Source organism: Perissodus microlepis, chromosome 14, assembly GCF_051167445.1.
Source record: "Perissodus microlepis isolate ML-2025 ecotype Zambia chromosome 14, ASM5116744v1, whole genome shotgun sequence".
Classification (NCBI taxonomy): domain Eukaryota; kingdom Metazoa; phylum Chordata; class Actinopteri; order Cichliformes; family Cichlidae; genus Perissodus; species Perissodus microlepis.
The window spans coordinates 38,367,390-38,387,721 of NC_140474.1; the positions used below are offsets into that span (position 1 = coordinate 38,367,390).

Sequence of the window (20,332 nt, forward strand, 5' to 3'; positions counted from 1 at the left end):
TATCCTGGAAAGGGGCTGGACTCTGTCTCAGTCTGGAGTTCTTGGTGAGAGGCGACGGGCTGGGGTGGGTATTCTAGTATCCCCTCGGCTTGCTGCTGGTACGATGGGGTTTCTCCCGGTGGACAAGAGGGTTTGTTCCTGGGCCTTCAGGTCGGGGAAGGATCCTGACTGTTGTCTGTGCTTATGGGCTGAGTTCAGAATACCCAGCCTTCCCTGGGTCCCTGGGTGGGGTACTTGAGGGTGCTCCACCTGTTGTCCTATTAGGAGACTTCAACGCTCATGTGGGCAACGACAGTGAGGCCTGGAGGGTGTGATTGAGAGGAAGGGTCTCCCGGATCTGAACCTGAGTGGTGATTTGTTTTTGGACTTCTGTGCAAACTCACAGTTTGTCCATAATGAACACCATGTTCGAATATAAGAGTGTCCACAAGTTCACTTGGGAGCAGGACACTCTAGGCAGCAGGTCGATGATTGATTTTGTAATTGTATCACCAGACATGCAGCCATATGTTCTGGACACTCAGGGATGTTGGATCAGGTGGCTGGGGAGGATGCTGGACAGACTTGGCACACCCAAATGTATAGTGAGAGTGCACTGAGAATGCCTGGCAGAGGCCCCAGTCCAGTCAGATCTTCAACGCACACCTCCAGCAGAGCTTCAGCAGCATTCCAAGGATAGACATTGAGTCCGAATGGACCACATTCAGCACCTCCATTGTCAAAGCCGCTGCACTGAGCAGGGGGATCACCCTCCTTAGCCTCCCTGGGAAAGTCTATGCCAGAATCCCGGAAAGGAGAGTCCATCTGTTAGTCGAACCTCGGATACAGGTGGAACAATGCAGTTTTTGTCCTGGTCATGGAACACTGGACCAACTCTTTATCCTCTCAAGGATACTTGAGGGTGCACGGGAGTTTGCCCAACCAGTCTACATGTGTTTTGTGGACTTGGAGAAGCCCTTCAGAGAAAGCCCATTTCCACCGCTTGTATCCGCGATCCCGTTCTTTCGGTCACATAGAGACATAAATCGACCGGTAAATTGAGACCTTCGTTTTTACACTCAGCTCTCTCTTCACCACAACAGACCGGTAGAGCGTCTGCACCAATTCGTCTGTTGATCTCTCGCGCCCTTCTCCCGTCACTTGTGAACAAGACCCCGAGATACTTAAATAATAGGAGGTGCTGATTCTCATTCCCACCGCTTCACACTCGGCTGCAAGGGGAATCACACTCCTCAGCCCTCCTGGGAAAGTCTATGTCAGGGTGCTGGAGAGGAGAGTTCGTCCGTTAGTCGAACCACGCAGGAGGAATAATGCGGTTTTCATCCTGCTTGTGGAGCACTGGATCAGCTCTTTATCCTCTCCAGGATACTTGAGGGTGCATGGGAGTTTGAACAACCAGCCTACATGTGTTTTGTGGACTTGGAGAAGGCATTCAACTGGCATTCGATGGCCTCGGGGTGTTCTGTGGGAGGTGCTTCGGGAGTATGGGGTGTCTGGCCCATTGCTACAGGTTATTCAATCCTTATGCAACCGTTGCAAGAGCTTGGTCCGCATAGCCAGCAATAAGTTGGACTTGTTCCCAGTGGGTGATGGACACCACCGGAGATGCCCTTTATTACCAGTTCTGCTCGTAATTTGGATCAGGACCAGGCCTCATAATTTTTTTCATATTTTTATGGACAGAATTTCTAGGCGTAGCCAAGTGGTGGGAGGCTTTCACTTGGGTGGTCTCAGAATCTCATCTCTGCTTTTCGTAGATGATGTGGTTCTGTTGGCTTCATCGGGTGATGGCCTCCACCTCGCACTAGAACGGTTTGCAGCTGAGTGTAAAGCGGTAGGAATGAGAATCAGCACCTCCAAATCTGAGGCCATGGTCCTCAGCCGGAAAAGGGTGGAGTGCCCACTCTGGGTCGGGGACAAGTTCCTGCCCCAGGTGGAAGAGTTTAAGTATTTCGGGGTCTTGTTCACAAGTGACGGGAGAAGGGCGCGAGAGATCGACAGACGGATTGGTGCAGACGCTCTACCGGTCTGTTGTGGTGAAGAGAGAGCTGAGTGTAAAAACGAAGCTCTCAATTTCCCGGTCGATCTACGTCCCTACCCTTACCTATGATCACGAGCTGTGGGTAGTGACCGAAAGAAAGAGATTGCAGATACAAGCGGTGGAAATGAGCTTCCTCCGAAGGGTGGGTGGCTTGGGCATCTGACAAGGATGCCTCCTGAGGTGTTCCGGGCATGTCCAACCGGGAGGAGGCCCCAGGGCAGACCCAGGACACACTGGAGAGACTATATCTCTCGGATGGCCTGCGAACGCCTGGGTGTTCCCCTGGACAAGCTGGAGGAGGTGGTTGGGGAGAAGGAGGTCTGGGCTTCTATGCTTAGGCTGCTGCCCCCGTGACCCGGCCCTGGATAAGTGGAAGAAAATGGATGGATGGATGGGCTTATAATAATAATAATAATTCAAGATTCAAGATTGTTTATTTGTCACGAGCACTGACCAAAGTGCTGAACATAAAATACAAACGGTCAAGGTCAAGTTTATTTATATAGCACATTTCCAAACAGTCCATGCTGCACAAAGTGCTTAACAATGTAAAATGCCACTAAAACAAATAACATGCAAAACAATGATGCAATAAAATATAGAAAAAACAAATAAGTAAATGAAATAAGTCAATAAAAACAACAACAACTAAAGCTGTTAAAACCAAAATGTTGGGTGTTAAAAGCCAGACGTTAAAAATGTGTCTTTAGGAACGATTGAAAATGTTCGAGTGTTTGTGCAGATCTAATATTAAGAGGAGCACTATTACAAAGTCTGGGACCTGCCACATAGAAGGCTCTGTCATCATGAGACTTAAGTTTAGTCCGTGGAATAGCTAAGGTTAGTTTTGACCTGGACCTCACAGTTCTTTCTGGGGCATAAATAAATAGGAGCTCAGACAGGTTAGGAGCTTGCTCGTTAAGTGACTTAAAAACAGAAAGTAAGGGTTTAATTTAGATCCTGTAGGAGACAGGAAGCCAGTGCAGAGATGCTAAAACTGGGGTTATATGCTCCTAACGTTTAGTGCCAATTAGCAGACGAGGAGCTGCATTTTGGACCAACTGGAGACGATAAAGAGAGGCCTGGTCCAGACCAAAGTACACAGAATTGCAGTAGTCCAGTCTGCACGTAATGTGACATTAGCTGGAAGGTATGGCTTAACCATGGCTAGCTGTCTTAAATGAAGAAAGCTGGATTGGACTACTGTGCTCACCTGCCTACACAGTTTGAAGGAACCATCAAGGTGCACACCGAGGTTTTTTACATTGGTCTTACAATAGGAAGATAATGGGCCCAGAGCAATTCAATTCAATTCAATTCAATTCAATTTTATTTATATAGCGCCAAATCACAACAAAAGTCGCCTCAAGGCGCTTCATAGATACAGAGAAAAACCCAACAATCATATGACCCCCTATGAGCAAGCACTTTGGCGACAGTGGGAAGGAAAAACTCCCTTTTAACAGGAAGAAACCTCCGGCAGAACCAGGCTCAGGGAGGGGCGGCCATCTGCTGCGACCGGTTGGGGTGAGAGAAGGAAGACAGGATAAAAGACATGCTGTGGAAGAGAGACAGAGGTTAATAACAGATATGATTCAATGCAGAGAGGTCTATTAATACATAGTGAGTGAGAAAGGTGACTGGAAAGGAAAAACTCAATGCATCATGGGAATCCCCCGGCAGCCTACGTCTATTGCAGCATAACTAAGGGAGGATTCAGGGTCACCTGGTCCAGCCCTAACTATATGCTTTAGCAAAAAGGAAAGTTTTAAGCCTAATCTTAAAAGTAGAGATAGTTTCTGTCTCCTGAATCCAAACTGGAAGCTGGTTCCACAGAAGAGGGGCCTGAAAACTGAAGGCTCTGCCTCCCATTCTACTTTTAAATACTCTAGGAACAACAAGTAGGCCTGCAGAGCGAGAGCGAAGTGCTCTAATAGGGTGATATGGTACTACAAGGTCATTAAGATAAGATGGGGCCTGATTATTTAAGACCTTGTATGTGAGGAGCAGGATTTTGAATTCAATTCTGGATTTAACAGGAAGCCAATGAAGGGAAGCCAAAACAGGAGAAATATGCTCTCTCCTTCTAGTCCCTGTCAGGACTCTTGCTGCAGCATTTTGGATTAGCTGAAGGCTTTTCAGTGAGTTTTTTGGACATCCTAATAATAATGAATTACAGTAGTCCAGCCTGGAAGTAATAAATGCATGAACTAGTTTTTCAGCGTCACTCTGAGACAGGATATTTCTAATTTTAGAGATGTTGCGCAAATGGAAGAAAGCAGTCTTACATATTTGTTTAATATGTGCGTTGAAGGACATGTCCTGGTCAAAAATGACTCCAAGGTTCCTCACAGCGTTACTGGAGGCCAAGGTAATGCCATCCAGAGTATGAATCTGGTTAGATACCATATTTCTAAGATTTTCAGGGCCGAGTACAATAACCTCAGTTTTATCTGAATTAAGAAGCAGAAAGTTAGCGGCCATCCAGGTCTTTATGTCTTTAAGACATTCCTGCAGTTTAACTAATTGGTGTGTGTTATCTGGCTTCATGGACAGATAGAGCTGGGTGTCATCTGCATAGCAGTGAAAATGTATGCTATGTCTTCTAATGATGCTGCCTAAGGGAAGCATGTATAATGTAAACAGAATTGGTCCTAGCACTGAACCCTGTGGAACTCCATAATTAACCTCAGTGTGTGAAGAGGACTCTCCATTTACATGCACAAATTGGAGTCTATTAGATAGATATGATACAAACCACTGCAGCACAGTACCTGTAATACCTACAGCATGTTCTAATCGCTCTAATAGGATATTATGGTCGACAGTATCGAACGCTGCACTGAGGTCTAGCAGGACAAGCACAGAGATGAGTCCACTGTCAGAGGCCATAAGAAGATCATTTGTAACCTTCACTAAAGCTGTTTCTGTGCTGTGATGAGCTCTGAAACCTGACTGAAACTCTTCAAATAAACCATTCCTCTGCAGATGATCTGTTAGCTGTTTGACAACTACTCTTTCAAGGATTTTTGATATAAAAGGAAGGTTGGAGATTGGCCTATAATTAGCTAAGACTGCTGGGTCTAGAGATGGCTTTTTGAGTAAAGGTTTAACCACAGCCAGCTTGAAGGCCTGTGGTACATAGCCGACCATTAGAGATAGGTTGATCATATTTAAGATCGAAGAATTAATCAATGGCAGGACTTCTTTGAGCAGTTTTGTAGGAATGGGGTCTAAAAGACACGTTGATGGTTTGGAGGAAGTAATTATTGAAGTTAACTCAGAAAGATCAATTGGAGAAAAAGAGTCTAACTTAACATCAATGGTACTAAGAGTAGCTGTAGATAATATTACATCTGTGGGATGATTACTGGTAATTTTTTCTCTAATGATAAAAATTTTATTTGTGAAGAAGTTCATGAAGTCATTACTAGTTAACGTTAAAGGGATGGTTGGCTCAACAGAGCTCTGACTCTTTGTCAGCCTGGCTACAGTGCTGAAGAGAAACCTGGGGTTGTTCTTATTTTCTTCAATCAGTGATGAATAGTAAGATGTTCTGGCTTTGCGGAGGGCTTTCTTATAAAGCAGCAAACTATTTCTCCAGGCTAAATGATGATCCTCTAAATTTGTGACACGCCATTTCCTCTCCAGATTACGAGTCATCTGCTTTAGGGTACGTGTTTGAGAATTATACCACGGAGTCAGGTACTTCTGATTAGAGACCTTAGTTTTCACTGGAGCTACAGTATCCAGAGTTGTACGTAGTGAGGAGGTGAAATTATTAACAAGATAATCGACCTCTGTTGGGGTAGCGTTCAGATAGCTGCTCTGCTCTGTGTTGGTACAGGGCATTGAAGATGATAACAGTGGGTGGATTATATTCTTAAACTTAGTTACAGCGCTTTCAGAAAGACATCTACTTTGATAAAATCTATCTGTAAATGTAAATGTTATCAGGAAATGATCAGACAGGAGAGGGTTTTCAGGAAACACTGTTAGATGTTCAGTTTCTATGCCATATGTTAAAACAAGATCTAGAGTGTGATTAAAGTGGTGGGTGGGTTCTTTTACATTTTGAGAGAAGCCAATTGAGTCTAATAACAGACTAAATGCCATGTTGAGGCTGTCATTTTTAGCATCTACATGGATGTTAAAATCACCCACAATAATTATTTTATTTGAGCTCAGAACTAAATTAGATATAAAGTCTGAGAAATCAGACAGAAACTCTGTGTAAGGCCCAGGTGGACGATAGATGATAACAAGTAAGACTGGTTTCTGAGTTTCACAGCTGGGGTGGACAATGTTAAGCATCAGGCTTTCAAATGAATTAAAAGTCTGTCTTGGTCTTTCATTAATTAATAGGCTGGTGTGAAAAATTGCTGCCACACCGCCCCCTCGGCCTGTGCTTCGAGGTTTCTGGTAGTTAGAATGACTCGGGGGTGTTGATTCATTTAAACTAACATAATCATCCTGCTGCAACCAGGTTTCTGTAAGGCAGAGTAAATCAATTTGTTGATCAATTATTAAGTCATGTACTAACAGAGACTTGGAGGAGAGAGACCTAATATTTAATAATCCACATTTCACTGTTTTACTCTTTGGTTCAGATGTGGATACTGTATTGTTCTTTCTTTTTGATTGTTTATGTTTAAGTTGTTTGTTGCTGGTTTTTAGTTTGTTTTTTGTCTTTTTGGAAGCTGACACAGTCTCTATGGAGATGGGTTTTTGGGGGGGTAGCAGGAGGAGAGAAGCTGCAGAGAGGCGTGTAAGACTGCAACTCTGCTTCCTGGTCCCAACTCTGGATAGTCATATTTTGGGGGGTTTAATAAATTTGTCCATATTTCTAGAAATGAGAGCTGCTCCATCCAAAGTGGGATGGATGCCGTCTCTCCTAACAAGACCAGGTTTCCTCCAGAAGGTTTGCCAATTATCTATGAAGCCCACATCGTTTCTGGGACACCACTCAGACAGCCAGCAATTTAAGGAGAACATGCGGCTAAACATGTCACTCCTGGTCTGATTGGGGAGGGGACCAGAGAAAACTACAGAGTCCCACATTGTTTTAGCAAAGTTGCACATCGATTCAATATTGATTTTAGTGACCTCCGATTGGCGTAACCGGGTGTCATTACTGCCGACGTGAATTATGATTTTACTGAATTTACGTTTACCCTTAGCCAGCAGTTTTAAATTTCCTTCAATGTCGCCTGCTCTGGCCCCTGGAAGACAATTGACTATGGTTGCCGGTGTCTCTAGCTTCACATGTCTGAGAACAGAATCACCAATTACCAGAGTTTGACCCCCGGCGGGTGTGTCACCGAGTGGGGAAAAACGGTTAGACACATGAACGGGTTGGTGGTGTACCTGGGGCTTCTGTTTAGGACTATGCTTCCTCCTCACCGTGACCCAGCCGCCCTCTTTCCCCAGCTGCTTGGGGTCTGCCGGGGAACAGCTAGCGGGGCCTACGCTATCTTCGGCTGCACCAGCTACAGGGGCCTGGCTAGCTACGGGTGAATGAAGGGTGCGAAGCCGAGTCTCCAATTCAGTAATCCTGGCCTCCAGAGCTGCAAATATGCTACATTTGTTACAGATATCATTACTGCTAAAGGAGGCCGAGGAGTAACTAAACATCTGACACAATGAGCAAGAAAGTGCAGGAGGGACAGGTGAAGTAGCCATGGTGCTAACGAGTCGGCTACGAGCTAAGCTAAGCTAGCGAAACAGTACAGAGACAGTGAGTGAATACTTTGGCTATAAATTAGGTAGTGAGTACACAGAACGTGTGCTTCGGATGAAGTACGTGAAGATTATACTATGAAAGAAGAATGTATTTAAAAGTTGTTAATTAAATTGCTAAGCAAATAAGCTACTCAGAAACACCACTGTGTTTGAGCAGGAACAGGAAGTGATACTCTACCGCAGAGCGAGCGAACACCAAGTGACAGCGCCACCAAGAGCACTGTCAATGTGATTATTAACGAAGTTACCAAAAACGGCAACCTCTGTTTTGTCTTCATTTATTTTAAAGAAATTTAAAGACACCCACTGTTTATTGTCATCCAGGCAGCGTAATAATAGCAGAAGCGAGTGTGTCCCTGCTTTTAAAGGAAGGTAGATCTGCAAGTCATCTGCAAAACAGTGGAATGAAAGGTTGTACTGTGAGAAAATAGACCCCAGTGGCAACACATACAGTGCAAACAAGGCAGAACCCAAAATCGAGCCTTGAGGTACACCATAATTAAGAGGGGCTATTTTGGAGCTGTGAGGGCCCATGTTGACATAAAAAATCCTTCCAGATAAATAGGACAAAACCATTGGAGAGCAGACCCTTTTAGGCCAGCATATGATTCCAGCCGTGATAACAGGATGTTGTGGTCGACTGTGTCAAAGGCTGCTGACAAGTCCAACAAGAAGAGGGCAGCAGGGCTGCCAGAGTCCAGAGTTAAAAGAATATCATTAAAAACCGTCTCAGTGCTGTGTAGTGATTTAAAACTGGATTGAAATTTTTCAGAAATCTGATTAAGATCAAGGTGGGCCTGCAACTGTAAATAGACCACTTTCTCCAGAACTTTAGAAAGAAAGGGAAGCTTTGAGATTGGCCAGTAATTGGACAGAACAGTTGGGTCCAGATTGTGTTTTTTAAGAAGAGGCTGAACTATAGCTTGTTTAAAGCATGATGGGACACAGCCTGTAGCAAGGGAAGTGTTGATTAATCTCCGGATAAAAGGCCCGACAGTATTAAAAGTATTTTTTAGCAGACTTTGGGGAAGATAATCTGATGGGCAGTGTGATGATCTTAGGTGACAAACTACCACAGACAATTCATTCAGGGAGACAGACTCAAACTGCTCTAAGATAGCTGAGCACATCGCAGGAACCTAATAGCCAAAACCTTGTGGATAAAAATGCCAAAAAGTCATCACACATACTTGGTGAAGGTACAGCTCCAGCATTATCACGTGGAGTAAAAATATGATTAAGAACATTAAAAAGTACCTGGGGCCTGTGACTATTTATTGACACTTGGTTTGATACAAAATAGAAATACTAAAAGTAAAATACATGTTGAAATAACAAAAACAATATAGAACACCAACATTAGAAAGGCATTAAATACAGATGAATTTAACATGCTATACTGGGTTTAAGTGGGTCAAAGGATTTCATTCTGATACCTAAATGGCAGTCAGGGTGCTGTTGCCTATAGCCTGTAGAGGTCTGTACGCCCCTCTATGGATTTGCTTCCCCAGACCATCACTGACCCACCACCAAATCAGTCATGCTGAACAATGTTATAGGCAGAAAAACGTTATCCACGGCTTCTCCAGAACCTTTCACGTCTGTCACATGTGCTGGGGTGAACCTGCTCTCATCTGTAAAAACCACAGGACACCTGTGGTGGATATGGCATTCCAGGTATTCTATGGCAAATGCTAATCAGGCTCCACGGTGCCAGGCAGTGAGCACAGAGCCCACTAGATGTTGAGCTCTCAGGCCACCCTCATGAAGTCTGTTTCTGATTGTATGGTCAGAGACATTCACACCAGCGTCCTGCTGGAGGTCATTTTGTATCTCTGTGCTGGTGCTGATCCTCCTTACACAAAGGTGCAGATACTAGTCCTGCAGATGGTGAAGGACCTCTCTCTCTAAAGCTCTCGTAGAGTAACCGTCTATCTCCTGGAATCTCCTCCATGATCTTCAGACTGTGCTGGGAAACACAGCAAACCTTCTGGTAATGGCACATATTGATGTGCCATCCTGAAGGAATTAGACTACATATGCAGCCTCTGTAGGGGCGAGATACCACCTCATGCTACCAGTAGAGACCCTGGCCGTAGCTAAAATTAGAAATATCCTGTCTGAGAGTACTTTATGGTATGGTTTATGGACATATGCCTCAGTACTTTTAACTTTTAGATGTATTTGCTTATCCACCTCTACTTTTAAGATTAGGCTTCAAACTTTCCTTTTTGCTAAAGCATATAGTTAGGGCTGGACCAGGTGACCCTGAATCCTGCCTTAGTTATGCTGCAATAGACGTAGGCTGCCGGGGATTCCCATGATGCACTGGGTGTTTCTTGTTCACTCACTATGTGTTAACAGACCTCTCTGTACTGAATCATATCTGTTATTAATCTCTGTCTCTCTTCCACAGCATGTCTTTATCCTGTCTTCCTTCTCTCGCCCCAACCAATCACAGCAGATGGCCCCGCCCCTCCCTGAGCCTGGTTCTGCTGGAGGTTTCTTCCTGTTAAAGGGAGTTTTTCCTTCCCACTGTCTCCAAAGTGCTGCTCATAGGGGGTCATGTGATTGTTGGGTTTTTCTCTGAATGTATTATTGTAGGGTCTACTTACAGTGAAAAGTGTCTTAAGGTGACTGTTGTTGTGATTTGGTGCTGTATAAATAAAACTGAACTGAAAGTTTGATGAAAACTTTTTCACTGCAATTACAGAGATACAGGGAGTGCAGAATTATTAGGCAAATGAGTATTTTGTCCACATCATCCTCTTCATGCATGTTGTCTTACTCCAAGCTGTATAGGCTCAAAAGCCTACTACCAATTAAGCATATTAGGTGATGTGCATCTCTGTAATGAGAAGGGGTGTGGTCTAATGACATCAACACCCTATATCAGGTGTGCATAATTATTAGGCAACGTCCTTTCCTTTGGCAAAATGGGTCAAAAGAAGGACTTGACAGGCTCAGAAAAGTCAAAAATAGTGAGATATCTTGCAGAGGGATGCAGCAGTCTCAAAATTGCAAAGCTTCTGAAGCGTGATCATCGAACAATCAAGCGTTTCATTCAAAATAGTCAACAGGGTCGCAAGAAGCGTGTGGAAAAACCAAGGCGCAAAATAACTGCCCATGAACTGAGAAAAGTCAAGCGTGCAGCTGCCAAGATGCCACTTGCCACCAGTTTGGCTATATTTCAGAGCTGCAACATCACTGGAGTGCCCAAAAGCACAAGGTGTGCAATACTCAGAGACATGGCCAAGGTAAGAAAGGCTGAAAGACGACCACCACTGAACAAGACACACAAGCTGAAACGTCAAGACTGGGCCAAGAAATATCTCAAGACTGATTTTTCTAAGGTTTTATGGACTGATGAAATGAGAGTGAGTCTTGATGGGCCAGATGGATGGGCCCGTGGCTGGATTGGTAAAGGGCAGAGAGCTCCAGTCCGACTCAGACGCCAGCAAGGTGGAGGTGGAGTACTGGTTTGGGCTGGTATCATCAAAGATGAGCTTGTGGGGCCTTTTCGGGTTGAGGATGGAGTCAAGCTCAACTCCCAGTCCTACTGCCAGTTTCTGGAAGACACCTTCTTCAAGCAGTGGTACAGGAAGAAGTCTGCATCCTTCAAGAAAAACATGATTTTCATGCAGGACAATGCTCCATCACACGCGTCCAAGTACTCCACAGCGTGGCTGGCAAGAAAGGGTATAAAAGAAGAAAAACTAATGACATGGCCTCCTTGTTCACCTGATCTGAACCCCATTGAGAACCTGTGGTCCATCATCAAATGTGAGATTTACAAGGAGGGAAAACGGTACACCTCTCTGAACAGTGTCTGGGAGGCTGTGGTTGCTGCTGCACGCAATGTTGATGGTGAACAGATCAAAACACTGACAGAATCCATGGATGACAGGCTTTTGAGTGTCCTTGCAAAGAAAGGTGGCTATATTGGTCGCTGATTTGTTTTTGTTTTGTTTTTGAATGTCAGAAATGTATATTTGTGAATGTGGAGATGTTATATTGGTTTCACTGGTAAAAATAAATGATTGAAATGGGTATATATTTGTTTTTTGTTAAGTTGCCTAATAATTCTGCACAGTAATAGTCACCTGCACACACAGATATCCCCCTAAAATAGCTAAAACTAAAAACAAACTAAAAACTACTTCCAAAAACATTCAGCTTTGATATTAATGAGTTTTTTGGGTTCATTGGGAACATGGTTGTTGTTCAATAATAAAATTATTCCTCAAAAATACAACTTGCCTAATAATTCTGCACTCCCTGTACAAACACAGGTCCATATTTTCTCAATAAGAATGACATGATTAATGGTGTCAACAGCTGCTGATGAATCAAATAAATCTAAAATTCCATTTTCACCTTTATCTAAGCGGATAAGAATAACATTAGTAATGTTGTTTCTGTGTTATCATTCTGTCAACAACGAGACTGGAATTTATCAAATATATTATTTCCCTTTAACAGTCCGGGGACAGCTCTGGCTGTAAAGTGATTCGAAATCAAATGACAGAGACTGACTGACATTAGTCAGAAGCCAGTGGGAGGTAGAAATGCTTTAGGAATGATGTCAGCTAGAAATGTGGATATCAAGGAGATCTGTCATGAAAATCAGATAAAAGTCAAAGAACAGAACTGAGACACTCGGGCAGGCTGACAGGCTCCGGGCTTGAACTGTGACCTGATACCACTGATCTTATCATCCAAGCAAACAAACAAACAAGACAGGGCACAACAATTAGGCTGAGTGGGATTAAAGAGTTTGCTGGTGATAAACTTTGGATTGGGCTTAATATTGCTCTCATCATTTGAGAAAACTTCATATCTCCTGCATGTGAAGGTAGCGCACGAGGACATTTGTAATTGTAGTGTTTAGTGTTTCTAGGGGGAAACGCTAAATGCTAAAACTCTGAAAAGCTCACATAGCTGCAGGCTTTGGGAGACACAGTTAAGGTCCACAGAGCCCCTGCCTTATCTTTGTTGTTTTCAAAGCCCCGTTGACTGTTATTGGCCAACAGGTGCTCAAAGTGCAGGGTCATCTCGACTGTATCAGACCTCTCCACCCACTCTCGTCTCAGCCCCACTGGGCTTTCCCGAAATTCTTCAGAAACTCGAGCAGCAGACACTGTCCGCAGGCAGGACTCTGTGTGTGTGCGCGCGTGTAATTAGACTTTTGGGAGTCTTTCGGGAACAGGGAGGCGGCTGCAAAGGTCCAACGAGGTTGGGGGGAGTGACTCGGAAAGAGGGGGTGGCGGTGTTTGCAGTAAAAACAGCAAATCACTGTAGCAGACCCCCTCTCTTACAGCTACTTGGTACCACGCACATCCCTCGGTGTCTCCCTCTCTCTCTCTCTCTCTCTCTCTGGGTCCGGGCCCTGGGGTTGTAAGTCCGTCCTCCTCCTCCGGTGCAGTCCGGTTCGCTCCGCTCGTGTCGCTGCTCGCAAAGCACCGACTCTTCTCTGCAGCCATGGCACATGTCCTTCAGCTGTTTGCTGTCATACTCTCATCAGCTCTCGTGCAAACATCGGCCTTGCTCAACGACACGTAAGTAAACGTATATTTCTAACGAAACTCATGCATGTCATTGTGCAAAAGTTTGGCTTGCCCCTCGCGCCAAGACGCGTCCAAATAGTTGCACGAGGTGGTGTTGGAAAAACTTTATTTTAAAAAAATGTCACGCGCAGCTTTATCATGTATTTGTCACTCGATTCTGGTGTAATCACGAAAAACCTGCACCATTCCACTGGTGAGGCAGAAAGTCCAGTGTGTGGCCACAGGACAGTGTTATGCAATGAGCAAAGACTATGTGTGCGTGCGTACGCGCATGTCCCATCTGCTACAACTTACCAGCATTTGATTAATAACCTGCTCTCGGCTTTACCTGAGTAGAGTGTAAATGGGACATGATTTCCATGGTACTGGAAGGCCGAATAACATTTTCCATCCTGACTTTTTTTGCTTGCTCTAAACTTTAATCATCATGGCTCGCATGCCTTTCATAGTTTACACTGGGAGTCAAATGACTTTTCATCATTGTGCAACTTTCTCCCTGGCAAAAACAGCATCAATATTCTCAGCAGCACCACCCAAAACTCAATTAAATGTGTCCTTTATTTCTCATTGGCAGCAGCAGGCCCCTGTGTGCCAAGCAGCGTCGACACAGAGAATCCAGCAGAGTGCTTGGTTAGAAGCTAGATATCATGGCTGTTGCTGATGTTTTCCAATGTTCATTTGCACATGTAACTTATATGGGCCTTGTGTGGTTATTTGGATGAATATGTCCGCTGTGCAGGAAGGATGGCATGGGGATACAGGAGTTACTGGAACTCTGCTTCCCTCTTGATTCCAGGGCTGAAATAAAAATACTGTGCACACAGTTTCTGTAGACTATATGTGTTGTGCACAAGCAGGTACATTAAGAAGAAATTCATAATGGGGAGTATTTCTGTTACATACAGTTAGGTCCATAAATGTTTGGAAGATGACTGATGTTTTGGATACATTTGCCTCTCTCTCTACCACCACAGTGGATTTTAAAATAAAAACTGATGCTTTAACTTGCAGCCACTTTCCTTCATTCACCCTTTTTCATTTACTGTGTGTTCACACACCATTCTCTATTTCAGCATAGTGTCTTTTGTCCTGTCTTCCTGTCTTTTTGCAGGCCAAATCAGAACTATAGCATAACTCTGGTTCCCTCCAGAAAAAGTAAATTGTATCCTTTTAATGTTTGATGGTGTTTTCCAGTAGTGCTTCCAGTCACCTGGCCATGTAGTGTGCTGTGACAGAATGAGTCACTCACTGAATTTCAGTGTGTTGCTGTAATCGGATGCTTTTAACTTCTCACGTAGCAGCTTGTTAGCACACTCCTTCTCTTAGAAGCTACATAATTCACATGCAGGGTGTTAACTTTTATATTGGAGAACAAGAAACTGATTTTGTTTGAGGTTAAATCAAACTCTTTCACCTTGAAACAAAGAAACAGATGATGGTTGTAGGATTTAACCCTGCGCCACACTCATTTAGTTCTTTAACTGGACCATTTATCAGCTAGCTGTAGCAACACGCTAGAAGTTTGTGCTTTTTAAACATTAGCGGTTATCTCTCTAAATCAAACGTGTGTTTAACATGGAGCTGGGTTGAACTTTTTAATGCTTGGCATTGTTTTTCTCCTAGCTTTTCACTTAAACAAACAAGTGCTGACAGTTTGGTTTTTTTTAATGAGGGTACTTTCTTCTTCTCCTTGCAGGATTTATGCAGTGACTGTGAGTTCGCGTGTGACTGCAGGGAAACAGGAGACCCTGTGTGCCCAAATTCACGGCCTGACTGAGCCTGTGCGCATGGTCATCGGCCTCACTGAGGGCTCTGTCACAATCTTAGATGAGCAAGTAAATGAGGACTTCTACCGCTGCCTAAACTTCCAGGTCAGATCCAAGAAAAGCACAAAAGAGCTTGTGAATACTCAGACTCCCACTCTCCATACTTCCAGTTTCATGTGGGGGATAGTTCAGGATGAGTGGGGTCCTATTAGACCATAGCCCAGAAATACACATTTCACTGGGTAAACATTTTTCTTCTGGAACATTTCATTATGTTTTTGATATAAAGCGATTGAAATTTTAATTGTAGCACTAACCACATGGAAGTTTCTGTTTGTGAATGAAATCTGCTTGGTGGTTATCCCACGCCATCACGCCAGAGTGTAAATCACACACAGACCAATCAGCTCTAGCTCCTAGTGTTTTATCCGTGAAACCAGCTTCCTTTTACAGTAATAAGTGTTCTCTTTGTTTCCTACACAGCTGCTGTAAACAAATATTCACTCTGATTCATTAAATACGGTCTTCAGAACGTCCTCTGGCTGAACTGCAGCTGTTTTTCGATGATGTACCTCCAGCATGACTAATCGTGAACAATGATTCGCAGTATTTACAGTATTTCACTTTTTAAAAAACAAAAAAAAAGCTTTGTGTTGTTTGTAGACCGTAAATGCACCAGCGTGGTTTCCAAGCAGAATTCCTATCACCATCCATTAAGCTAATGGCTTAAATCTTGGCACAAGTTTGGACCTAATTATCCTCCCGGCGCCATGACTGAGACTGCCAACCTCAGTGGGTTCTCTGCAATTTGCAGCTCTGCTTTATGTCACACCTCTGCTTGCTGTTATGCAACTTGCAGGCCTTGCTCCATATTGATGTGGAACGACCCGCCGACCCAAATAGCCTCTGTGACAGTCGCACTTAGTTTCACTTTGTTCCTGCTATTTGGCCCTGTTGCAGGACTGGTTTTTGTCTCTAGGCACAAAGACTGCTTTCTGCCAGAGGCTAGCTATGTACCTGCATTCCTCTGGAAGCCAACCCTGCGCTCAGTCTCACAACACACATCTGAACACAACAGTCTTTTTGACATGTCTGGAAGTGGTTCTGGTCCTTGTTATGTAACAGCAGCATTAACAAGTGAAAACATGCACAAGTGTGACAGCATTTCATAATTAACTGTGTGCAACATTGTTCCCTAAGAGCAGCACAGCTCAGATGGCTTTTTATGACACGTTTAATGCAAAAGTCTTGAGCTGCCACACATTTTGCGTCAAAGGAACCGGGCCAACACTGTCACTTTTTAAAGTGGTTTTCAGCATTAGTTCTTCAGACTTTCTGAAAGTCTTTCAATGTGTTTGGCTGCACTTTCACCCATTTGCAGTCCACACTGTGTACCTGCCATTTTCAGTGGAATGTGTTTTATTTATTTTTTCACTTTATTCTAACCTCTGACTCATTCACCTCCTCACTACGTACGACTCTGGATACTGTAGCTCCAGTGAAAACTAAGGTCTCTAATCAGAAGTACCTGACTCCGTGGTATAATTCTCAAACACGTACCCTAAAGCAGATGACTCGTAATCTGGAGAGGAAATGGCGTGTCACAAATTTAGAGGATCATCATTTAGCCTGGAGAAATAGTTTGCTGCTTTATAAGAAAGCCCTCCGCAAAGCCAGAACATCTTACTATTCATCACTGATTGAAGAAAATAAGAACAACCCCAGGTTTCTCTTCAGCACTGTAGCCAGGCTGACAAAGAGTCAGAGCTCTGTTGAGCCAACCATCCCTTTAACGTTAACTAGTAATGACTTCATGAACTTCTTCACAAATAAAATTTTTATCATTAGAGAAAAAATTACCAGTAATCATCCCACAGATGTAATAATATCTACAGCTACTCTTAGTACCATTGATGTTAAGTTAGACTCTTTTTCTCCAATTGATCTTTCTGAGTTAACTTCAATAATTACTTCCTCCAAACCATCAACGTGTCTTTTAGACCCCATTCCTACAAAACTGCTCAAAGAAGTCCTGCCATTAATTAATTCTTCGATCTTAAATATGATCAACCTATCTCTAATAATCAGCTATGTACCACAGGCCTTCAAGCTGGCTGTGGTTAAACCTTTACTCAAAAAGCATCTCTAGACCCAGCAGTCTTAGCTAATTATAGGCCAATCTCCAACCTTCCTTTCATATCAAACATCCTTGAAAGAGTAGTTGTCAAACAGCTAACAGATCATCTGCAGAGGAATGGTTTATTTGAAGAGTTTCAGTCAGGTTTCAGAGCTCATCACAGCACAGAAACAGCTTTAGTGAAGGTTACAAATGATCTTCTTATGGCCTCTGACAGTGGACTCATCTCTGTGCTTGTCCTGCTAGACCTCAGTGCAGCGTTCGATACTGTCGACCATAATATCCTATTAGAGCGATTAGAACATGCTGTAGGTATTACAGGTACTGTGCTGCAGTGGTTTGTATCATATCTATCTAATAGACTCCAATTTGTGCATGTAAATGGAGAGTCCTCTTCACACACTGAGGTTAATTATGGAGTTCCACAGGGTTCAGTGCTAGGACCAATTCTGTTTACATTATACATGCTTCCCTTAGGCAGCATCATTAGAAGACATAGCATACATTTACACTGCTATGCAGATGACACCCAGCTCTATCTGTCCATGAAGCCAGATAACACACACCAATTAGTTAAACTGCAGGAATGTCTTAAAGACATAAAGACCTGGATGGCCGCTAACTTTCTGCTTCTTAATTCAGATAAAACTGAGGTTATTGTACTCGGCCCTGAAAATCTTAGAAATATGGTATCTAAGCAGATTCATACTCTGGATGGCATTACCTTGGCCTCCAGTAACGCTGTGAGGAACCTTGGAGTCATTTTTGACCAGGACATGTCCTTCAACGCACATATTAAACAAATATGTAAGACTGCTTTCTTCCATTTGCGCAACATCTCTAAAATTAGAAATATCCTGTCTCAGAGTGACGCTGAAAAACTAGTTCATTCATTTATTACTTCCAGGCTGGACGACTGTAATTCATTATTATTAGGATGTCCAAAAAACTCACTGAAAAGCCTTCAGCTAATCCAAAATGCTGCAGCAAGAGTCCTGACAGGGACTAGAAAGAGAGAGCAGATTTCTCCTGTTTTGGCTTCCCTTCATTGGCTTCCTGTTAAATCCAGAATTGAATTCAAAATCCTGCTCCTCACATACAAGGTCTTAAATAATCAGGCCCCATCTTATCTTAATGACCTTGTAGTACCATATCACCCTATTACAGCACTTCGCTCTCGCTCTGCAGGCCTACTTGTTGTTCCTAGAGTATTTAAAAGTAGAATGGGAGGCAGAGCCTTCAGTTTTCAGGCCCCTCTTCTGTGGAACCAGCTTCCAGTTTGGATTCGGGAGACAGAAACTATCTCTACTTTTAAGATTAGGCTTCAAACTTTCCTTTTTGCTAAAGCATATAGTTAGGGCTGGACCAGGTGACCCTGAATCCTCCCTTAGTTATGCTGCAATAGACGTAGGCTGCCGGGGGATTCCCATGATGCATTGAGTTTTTCCTTTCCAGTCACCTTTCTCACTCACTATGTATTAATAGACCTCTCTGCATTGAATCATATCTGTTATTAACCTCTGTCTCTCTTCCACAGCATGTCTTTATCCTGTCTTCCTTCTCTCACCCCAACCGGTCGCAGCAGATGGCCGCCCCTCCCTGAGCCTGGTTCTGCCAGAGGTTTCTTCCTGTTAAAAGGGAGTTTTTCCTTCCCACTGTCACCAAAGTGCTTGCTCATAGGGGGTCATATGATTGTTGGGTTTTTCTCTGTATCTATGAAGCGCCTTGAGGCGACTTTTGTTGTGATTTGGCGCTATATAAATAAAATTGAATTGAATTGAATTCATGCTAACCTGGCAAAAAAAAAAACCCAAAACAATTTAAAATTATATCTTGGCTGTTTGTTACTCAAAAACAAATCATTTCTTCCCATTTCTTTAGCTACATACATACATACATACATACATACATACATATGTGTGTATATGTATATATATGTGTGTGTGTGTGTGTGTGTATATATCTTTGAAAATAAAAGGAAATGAGCGGCGGCTCAAGACTGTTACAGTGCTGTGGAGGAAAAGTACAGATTGTGCTCTGCATGAAACGTTTTCCATCTCTGACTAATGTGTGTTTGCTGGTGTTGCAGGTCCCTGCAGTACGCAGCCGAATTGTGGCAACAGTTTATGTCAATATTTTCCATGAAAAAAATCTGACGAGCAAGCATACCAAAGTCGTCATCGAGCCTCCAACTTTCATCCACATCGTCCGGACTGATAAGCCCATCTACAAACCTGGACAGACTGGTAGGTGGAGTGAGTGTGGAGGTGTTGGAGCTGTTGTGTTGTAGAAGGAGCGATATGCTACTGCAGCGCCGTCTTGTCTGCGCTGCTTACCCATTCTGCTGCGCTTGCACATTTTTGGTCTGATATATCTGCATAATGCTGAGCCACCACTTAATAACTTGATAACTTGAGGGTTGTTGTCTGTTCAGTGCACAGAAGAAGGGTGCTTTCCTAGAGAGAGGCTGTTTATATTTAAAGTAGGAAAGGCCTACACGCTAAGTGGGTGAAGAGAAAAGGAGTTTATTTGACCACTTAGTGCCGTCGAGTGCTAGTGCAGGCTGCTAACTCCTGAATAAGTCTGATTAAGATGAGATGATCTAGTGGAGTTTAACTTTTTTGGGTATTCTGCAACTTCTTATGACAGTAAAACAAGTTTATTTTTTAATAGCATTGTCATAGTGTTTCAGTAAGGACTCATGACGACGTTATGTTTCACGAGTCTCAGTAAAAATCAAAAATGAATTTGACCCATATAACAGTTTATAAACTGGTGTCAGTCTCAACAAAATGAGCTTGTCAGTCAGCTTCTATAAACAAGTTCAAAGCTATAACCACAAGAATACTGTGACATATATTTTTAACTAAATTAATCTGTCTCATGCTTTCCATTTGCAGACACAGGTGATCCAGTCAGAAGTAACATTACACTTTACCGTGTCACTGTGAAATCGGCTTTCAGTTGGTATTATTTGGCCAGCTAAGCCACGCTCGCCATATCGCACGTGGAATAAAACATGGATGTAGCTGCAGCGTCAGAAAAATGAACCCGATACAGACGAGCCTTAAACCTGCAT

The 20,332-nt window shown here is 43.4% G+C and overlaps 1 protein-coding gene across 1 annotated transcript in view; it reads left to right on the forward strand.

The window, feature by feature from the left end:
• The first annotated feature begins 12,937 nt into the window (after positions 1-12,937).
• a2m1 (alpha-2-macroglobulin 1) overlaps positions 12,938-20,332 on the forward strand; it is a 54,441-nt gene continuing 47,046 nt past the window's right edge. Inside the window, exons 1-3 of the mRNA XM_084949865.1 lie at positions 12,938-13,341; positions 15,047-15,221; positions 19,343-19,499. Coding sequence (XP_084805991.1) covers positions 13,265-13,341; positions 15,047-15,221; positions 19,343-19,499 — 409 coding nt within the window. The 5' untranslated portion in view covers positions 12,938-13,264. The remainder of the gene's footprint in view (positions 13,342-15,046; positions 15,222-19,342; positions 19,500-20,332) is intronic.